We start from the raw sequence: 8,390 nt of genomic DNA on the forward strand, positions 1-8,390 counted from the left end.
ATAACTAAATTCATGGGCTTCCTTATCCAGTGCTGATGAGGTGGCTTTATCAAACTTTGAGGGTCGAAAAGGATAGAGGGTGTCGTATGCTGTACAGATTGTAAAGCCCCCTGAGGCAAATTTGTGTTATTGGGGGCGGTATATATAATATATATATAATAAGGCCTTTTTATACACAACTAAAAACAGGTTTCATCCCAGCATGCTCATGTACACAGTCACATTTAGGCACTGAATACATGGTGGTGTTTTAACTGAGTTGACCGAGGTTTGGTACAGAGGTACTGAAATGTCACTGAGGTTAAGTATGAGCTGTGAAGTCAGATGCTGAGCAGTCAAGGGCGTAATGACAACTTGGCAACTTTATCGTTTTGCAAGTGTAAGAAAAAGGTTGTTCACAGTGTTCTGCTCACAACAACGTTAATTATTCACAACACCATGATCCCAGAGAGTTTTAAGTAAATTGTGAGAAGAAAACAGAAAGCAAGCACTTCCTTCTCTTCCTGCTCCAATTGCAGTTCTTACCAGTCTGAAGTAACTGAACAATTGTAAGTGCAACATCTCCTTGATTACCTCGTGAGATGACTCGTCAAACACAGGGGACGGCGCTGCCCCGGCCAGCTCTCCGCCATTCCTGACATATACCAACCAACCTGTACAAGTTCAGTATGATCACCAGGAAGTTCTTAACAGTGAAGAACACCAGCATTTGGTGGAAGACGTTGAAGTAGGTCATGACGGTCAACCTGACCACCAGGAAAGGCCCGTCTTGGATAAACGAGGCCTCCACGATGCTCCAGATGTCCGTGCTGTACTTAGACAAGAGGGACACCTCGCTGGCCTCCTGCTCACCCTCACTGTCTGGATTGGATTTCACCACTTTTAAAAAATGGGGAGACAAACAAAAAACAGGACCTCAGACCTCAGACCTGTTGTATCGATTTCATTGTTTAGTTGGTTTAACTTGATTTAACCTGCTACTAAATGAACCTCACTATTCTCAACTGCTGTTGCCAAAGTCAAAAATTTACTTTTAATTAATTAACAGAAGTATAGCCATCAGGGGTGGGACTGGAGTAACAAATTACATTTACTCTTGACAATGTCGTTTTTTTAATACTTCTACTTTTTTGTTTATTTGTTATTTCAAGTATTGTAGCCTGCTTAGTTCTATCAAGTTGCATCCATTATAGAGTACAAAAGCCCCATAAAAAAGTGATAAGAGCTCAACAGATTTCACTCTCTGGAAATGATACATGTTGTAGTTTGAGCTCACTGGCCGAGTGGGGATGCGAATTGGTTAGCGGTTAGTGAATAGTACAAAACATTAACAACAATTTAATCAAACGCGAGTGAGTGCGCTAAGTGACCAAAATCAAACACGCCCACAATGTCGAGTGACCAGGTGCATGCTGCGTGTGGTTGTGGAGACAAAGGAACTATCACAGAAGCGGTTTTGAGTACTTTGCCATGTGTTTGTGTCTGTGGATAGATTTTGTCAAGAGATAGAGTCACAACCGATGCATACTCTAAACTTCGAAGATGGGTGTGGTCCGAGCAAGCATTCAGGACGTAGGGGGTAGGAAGGATAATATTTTTACACAATACTTTTACTTTTCCTTCAGTAGATTTCATTAAAGTAACTTTAGTACAATATGTTAGTACTCCTTACATCCCTGATGAACATATTGCATCCGTCCGTCAACACTTTGTGTTTACACGGCATGCAAACATACTGGACATGACTGCATTAACTAACAAAAAGACACACATTACATTACATTACATTACAGTCATTTAGCAGACGCTTTTATCCAAAGCAACTTACAATAAGTGTATTCAACATCGGTTTTCGAGAGAACAACTAGTCACCAGAAGTAATAAGTGCATGTCCTTTCCTCAAACAAGCATCTAAGAGCATAAACCAGAGCCAACGTACAGTGCAGAAACAAACGAATGCAATAAGTGCCACAAACTAATATGAAAACGATAAGTGCAATAAGCTAGTATGAATACAATAGATGCTAAGGAAGTGCTAAGCGGAAGGCTCAGGGTAGGCCTTCTTGAAGAGGTGAGTTTTCAGCCTGCGCCGAAAGATGGCCAGCGACTCTGCCGTCCTGACGTCAGTGGGGAGTTCATTCCACCACTGAGGGGCCAGGACAGAAAACAGCCGCGACCGGGTCCATCGGCCGCAGGGACCTCTGAGCGACGGGGCAACCAGTCGCCCCGAGGTAGCAGAGCGAAGTGGTCGGGCGGGGGTGTAGGGCTTGACCATGGCCTGGAGATAGGAAGGAGCTGTTCCTTTCACTGCCCTGTAGGCTAGCACCAGAGTCTTAAACCGGATGCGAGCTCTTACAGGTAGCCAGTGTAGAGAACGGAGAAGGCAAGTTGTGTGGGAGAACTTGGGGTGATTGAACACCAGGCGAGCTGCAGCATTCTGTACAAGCTCCAGAGGTCTGATGGCCGACGCCGGGGCTCCGGCAAGTAGTGAGTTGCAGTAGTCCAGGCGGGAGATGACAAGAGCCTGGATTAGCACCTGTGCCGTCTCATCAGTGAGGAAGGGGCGAATCCTCCTGATGTTGTAGAGCAGGAATCTGCAGGAGCGTGTAACCGATGCCATGTTTGCTGAGAACGACAGTTGGTCGTCCAGGGTCACACCCAGGTTTCTCGCAGTCCGAGTTGGCGTCACCACGGTATCATCAATGGTGATGGACAGGTCTCGGTGCGGGCAACCCTTCCCCGGGAGGAACAGTAGCTCGGTTTTGTCCAGGTTGAGCTTGAGGTGGTGTGTCGTCATCCACTTCGAGATGTCAGCCAAGCACGCAGCGATGCGTGCCTCCACTTGAGTGTCCCCGGGGGGAAATGACAAGACCAGCTGGGTGTCATCAGCATAACAATGGTAAGAGAAGTCATGCGAGTGAATAACAGAACCCAGAGATGTTGTGTAGAGCGAGAAGAGAAGGGGGCTCAGGACTGAGCCTTGCGGAACCCCCGTAGTCAGCATGCGTGGTTCCGACATGGCCCCCCTCCATGTTACCTGGTAGGATCGACCTGTCAGGTAGGATGCAAACAGGGAGAGTGCAGAGCCTGAGACGCCCATCCCCTCGAGGGTGGATAGGAGGATCTGGTGGTTAACAGTGTCAAACGCCGCAGACAGGTCCAGGAGAATCAGGACAGAGGAGAGAGAGTTAGCTCTCGCTGCGTGAAGTGACTCCGTCACCGCAAGGAGGGCTGTCTCAGTCGAGTGACCCACTTTGAACCCGGAATGGTGGGGGTCCAAGAGGTTGTTTTGGTGGAGATAGGAGGATAGTTGAGTAAAGACAGCACGTTCAAGTGTTTTGGAAAGAAAGGGTAGAAGAGAAACCGGTCTGAAGTTCTTGACATCAGAGGGGTCAAGTGATGGTTTTTTCAGAAGGGGGTGACTCTAGCAGTCTTGAAAGCCGTGGGAAAGCATCCTGAAACAAGAGATGTGTTGAGGAGGTGAGTGAGGAAAGGAAGGAGTTCAGTCGCAATAGACCGAAGAAGAGGGGATGGGATCGGGTCAAGGGAGCACGTGGTGGGGCGGTTAGATGTAACAAGGTTGAGGACCTCGTTAGGGGAGAGGGGAGCAAGATAGGGTAAGATGGGGCATGGAGAGGGGAGGGAGAGCTGTGGGGGAAGAGCTGGAAATGGTAGAGAGTGAGAGGGTGGACAGGGAGAGGGTGGAAAGGGGGGCTGAGAGAAGGAGGATCTGATATCGTTTACCTTCTTGTCAAAGAAGTTGGCGAAATCGTCAGGGAGAAGGGAGGAAGTAGGAGGAGGGGGAGGGGGTTGGAGGAGTGAAGAGAAAGTTTCAAAGAGTTTTTTAGGATTGGAAGCAGAGGTTAGGATTTTGGAGCGAAAGAAAGCAGCTTTAGCAGTAGAAAGAGCAGTGGAAAAAGTGGAAAGAAGAGCTTGGAAGTTAAGAAGGTCCCCCGGGAGTTTGCCTTTTCTCCATTTAGCCTCTCTTAGGCTCCGTCTGTCAGTACGCACTGAGTCCGACAGCCATGGGGCAGGTGGGGTTGGCCGTGCAGGCCTGGAGGTGAAGGGACAGAGGTTGTCCAAAGAAGAGGAAAGGGTGGAGAGGAGAAGATCAGTAACAATATCAGCAGATAGGAGAGAGAAGGATTCAGGGTCAGGGAGAGCAGAGGTAACAGAAGAGGAAAGATCAGCCGGGGAGAGGGAGCGGAGATGACTACGGGTAGAAACCATGTGGGTAGGTGGTGGAAGTACGGGGGGAGAGGAGAGGGAGACGGAGTAAGACATGAAAAAGTGGTCAGAGAGCTGGAGGGGAGTGACGGAGAGGTTAGCAGTAGAACAGTGTCTAGTGAAAATAAGATCCAGCTGGTTGCCGGCATTGTGGGTAGGAGGAGAAGAGGAGTGGAAAAGGTCAAAGGAGGAGAGGAAGGAAAGAAGCGGTTCTAATTTATCAGTCTGGATGTTAAAGTCTCCGAGCAGGATGAGTGCGGAGCCATCATCATGGAAGTGCGAGACTAATGTGTCGAGATCTTCCAAGAACTCACCAAGAGGCCCCCATGTGAGCGGACACAAACACAAACTGAACACACAGAAATAAAAGCAGCTTCCTTTGAGAACACAACAGAAAACTTTGCAGTCAAGCTCTGAGTGCTCTAAATGCATTATGACGGTAAAGCTATACATTAAAGTATCTCTATGAAGAACCTCAACATCCATTTGTAAGATATTTAATGTTTGGGTTATGAATAATTGAGATCATTACTGGGGTTGTCCTTTCCAAGAACAAAGTAACGCGGTTTCTAATCACGTTATAATGTTCTTTCTATCTGTCTTTAATGAAACACCATCCTTTGTTCCCTCAGATTTGAGAAGACGGGTTTACATCCTTTTATCTGTTCAGAGTAGTAAGTTGCCGAAAGACATCTGCTAGTACAAAAAATTCAATCAAACACCAGCGGCGCCCTCAGTGACCAAAATCAAACACGCCCACAATGTCGAGTGACCAGGTGCATGCTGCATGATCGAGCAAATATGCTAAATGGGTTTTTTTTGTCATCATGGCAGAACGTGGTTGTGGAGACAACGTAGCAGAACTATCACAGAAACGGTTTTGAGTACTTTGCCATGTGTTTATGTCTGTGGACAGATTTTGTCACGAGCGAGAGTCACAACCGTGCAAGATGCATTCTCTAAACTTTACAGGTGTTTAGTTGAGATCAAAATGAATAACGAGTTTGAAGATGGTTGTGGTCCGAGCAAGCATGCAGGACGTAGGAGGTAGGAAGGGATGGCCCCCCTTCCGCACTTCACGCCCCTGGCACAATTTAGCATCACGGTTGTTTTGATGGTCTTTAGTTTATTTTACTGTTAATTCTAGAATTCTAGAAGAAAAGTCAGTTTATTTAATTTATGTAGCTTGATAATGCTTGTTGCTCCTGTCGTAGTGTTTTTTTACATTGAACATTTTCCTCTTTTCTGGTTCATTTCAATCCCTTTGAATACATATTTACACAATATACCTTTCCTTCAGTAAATTTCATTAAAGTAACTTTAGTACAATATTCTAATACTCCTTCCATCCCTGATGAACATGTTGCATCTGTCTGTCAACACTTTGTGTTTACACGGCATGCAAACATACTGGACATGACTGCACTAACTAACAAAAAGACACACCCATGTGAGTGGACACAAACACAAACTGAAGGAAAAGCAGCTTCCTTTGTGAACACAGCAGACAACTTTGCATTCAAGCTCTGAGTGCTCGAAATGCATTATGACGGTAAAGCTATACATGAAAGTATCACTAAAAAGAACCTCAACATCCATTTGTAAATTGTTTAATGTTGGGTTATGAATAATTGAGATCATTACTGAGGTTGTCCTTTCCTATAACAAAGTAACGCTATAATGTTCTTTCTCAGAAGAGAGGTGGTGGGATTGCAATGTATGTGAACGAGAGGTGGTGCAATCCCGGCCATGTGTGTGTGAAGGAACGTTTCTGGATGGTGTCCACTGCTGTCTCTGCGTCAGCTGATGGAGGAACGTACACGGCGACAACAATGGCGGATGAGAACTCCCTCGGCAAATAATTAGGATTTATCCCCACGGCTAAAAGTTCAATGTCCGGGCTCCACTCCACTGTGTCTAAACTGCAGATTCAACACCCTGGTGCATTTTTGGCAATTACTGGAGACTTTAACCACACCACACTGGATAAAGCACTGCCAATTTTTCACCAGTATGTTAACTGCCCCACACGCAACAATAAAACTCTGGACCTACTGTATGCTAATGCCATGGTAGATCTGATCACAACTTGGTCCTGTTAACACCAAAGTATTTTCCTCTGGTGCAGAGGCAGCCTGTAAAAGGTGGACACAGGAAGCTAATGACGCCCTGCAGGACTGCTTTGAGTTGACAGACTGGGATCTGCTGTGTGGACCACATGGGGAGGACATTAACAGCATGACAGACTGTCACAGAATACATTAAATTCTGTGAACACACCACCATACCATCCCGGACTGTACACTGCTCGGGTCGGGTGTATAAGGGACGGATGAGAGGAGGAGTACAGGGCAGTAGTGGATGACTTTGTGGAGTGGGCTGGTAGAAATCACCTACTTCTGAACATGGCCAAGACCAGAGAGATGGTGGTCGACTTCAGGACGAAGACGACGGCTCCACAACTGCTGAGAGTTCTGGGAGAGGATGTGGACATGGTGGAGGAGTACAAGTTCCTGGGTGTCTCCATCGACAACAGACTGAACTGAAAGACCAACATCAACGCTGTGTACAAGAAGGGGATGAGTCGACTCTTTTTCTTGAGGAAACTTCGATCCTTCAACTTGTGCAGCAAGATGTTGGAGATGTTCTATCGGTCTGTTGTGGCCAGTGCACTGTACTTCTCCGTAGTCTGCTGGGGGAACAGCATTGGAGCCGGAAACACCAACAGACTTAACAAACTGGTTAAGAAGGCCGGCTCCATCATTGGCTGGAAACTGGACATTCTGGAAAAGGTGGTGGAGAGGAGGACACTGAAGCAATTATTATACATATTTGATAACCCGGACCACCCTCTCCACCACCTACTGCAGGGACAGCGGAGCACTTTCTCCAACAGACTCATCCAGCTCCGCTGTCACAAGGACAGATACAGGAGAACTTTCCTGCCCACTGCAATACGACTCCACAATAAATCACCTCTGGCCAAATCATTCACACAACTATAACACCGTTACACTGTTGTTTGTTTGTTTGGTTAAATCTTTGCACTATTGTTTAGTTAGTTAATTTTAATATTATTCGATTTCATTGTATATATTGTGCATTTTTATATTTAATATTTGTTATTTTTATTGTATATATTGTGCATTTTTATATGTGCATTTTTTATATTTTATATTTTTTACTCTGTTATTTGTATTGCTTTACCTGTACCATAAATGCTGCTGTAGCAAAAATAAACAAAGTAACTATCTATCTATCTTTCTGTCTTTCATGAAACGTAATCATTTGTTCCCTCAGATTTGAGAAGGCGGGTTTACATCCTTTTCTCTGCTCAGCGTAGTAAGTTGCCGAAAGACATCTGCTAGTTGGGCCGTGCCTGATAATGGCTGATTCCTCTTATCTTAAGTTCAGATCTGGAGACTTTGTCGGTCCAAAGCTGTTTATGTAATAGATGTGTGAGACTGGATTTCCTCCTAAAGACTGTCAATATTTATACAAACTCCTTAAATACACCCTTCCTGTTAGTGATTTAATAACTGCTTAATAAGCAGCAAAGTTATTTGTTTAAGACACAAACACACACTGACCAGACACATGTAGGGGGAACTGCAGCATGCTCCAAGTCCATACAGCTAAGACGATGTAGACCAGCTGATGATTGTCCTCTCTGGAAAAGACACATAGAAAACACAGTCAAAGTCAGTCCCTATAGTTTCAATACATGTCAATGGGAAGCTGCTTTTACTAGTTAATGCATTGATGTAATGTCATAATTTGGCGACACAGATTATGTAATCTTGCCTTAAAAGTGCTTAAATTCCCGACCTCTGTGTCTATTGTTTGTACATGTGTGTGAACATAGTTATATGCAATGCATGATTAGCCACCCACTTGACATCTGACAGCGTCTCACTGCTAAATTCGAGGATGTCTGCTGCAGTGCCAACAAAAATTAGGAGAAGCTGCGAGAGCTCCTCACGCGTGACTCCACCTCCCAGCGGGAGGAGCCACTTCCCCACGATGAGGAGGAGGAGCAGGATCTGATGAAGAGCCAGGGTCCATTCTTTGGAACAGACAGTTGATAACACCTGGTTAAAATTATTGAAAAGGAAAAGAGATTGAGAGTTATTTCTCTGTCAGAAACTTAATGGTTTGCATCC

General features: G+C 45.4%; 1 protein-coding gene across 1 annotated transcript; it reads right to left on the minus strand.

The window, feature by feature from the left end:
* Positions 1 to 589: 589 nt before the first annotated feature.
* Positions 590 to 8,327, minus strand: LOC116378150 (transmembrane protein 26-like; the record flags this gene model as incomplete). The annotated part of the gene is made up of 3 exons (XM_031839967.1): positions 590 to 879; positions 7,818 to 7,897; positions 8,122 to 8,327. Coding segments are annotated over 3 exons (576 nt in total), but the record flags the coding sequence as incomplete, so codon positions are not given.
* Positions 8,328 to 8,390: the final 63 nt, after the last annotated feature.

The sequence above is a fragment of the Anarrhichthys ocellatus genome, unplaced genomic scaffold (assembly GCF_004355925.1).
Source record: "Anarrhichthys ocellatus isolate YVR2014 unplaced genomic scaffold, GSC_Weel_1.0 scaffold2115, whole genome shotgun sequence".
Classification (NCBI taxonomy): domain Eukaryota; kingdom Metazoa; phylum Chordata; class Actinopteri; order Perciformes; family Anarhichadidae; genus Anarrhichthys; species Anarrhichthys ocellatus.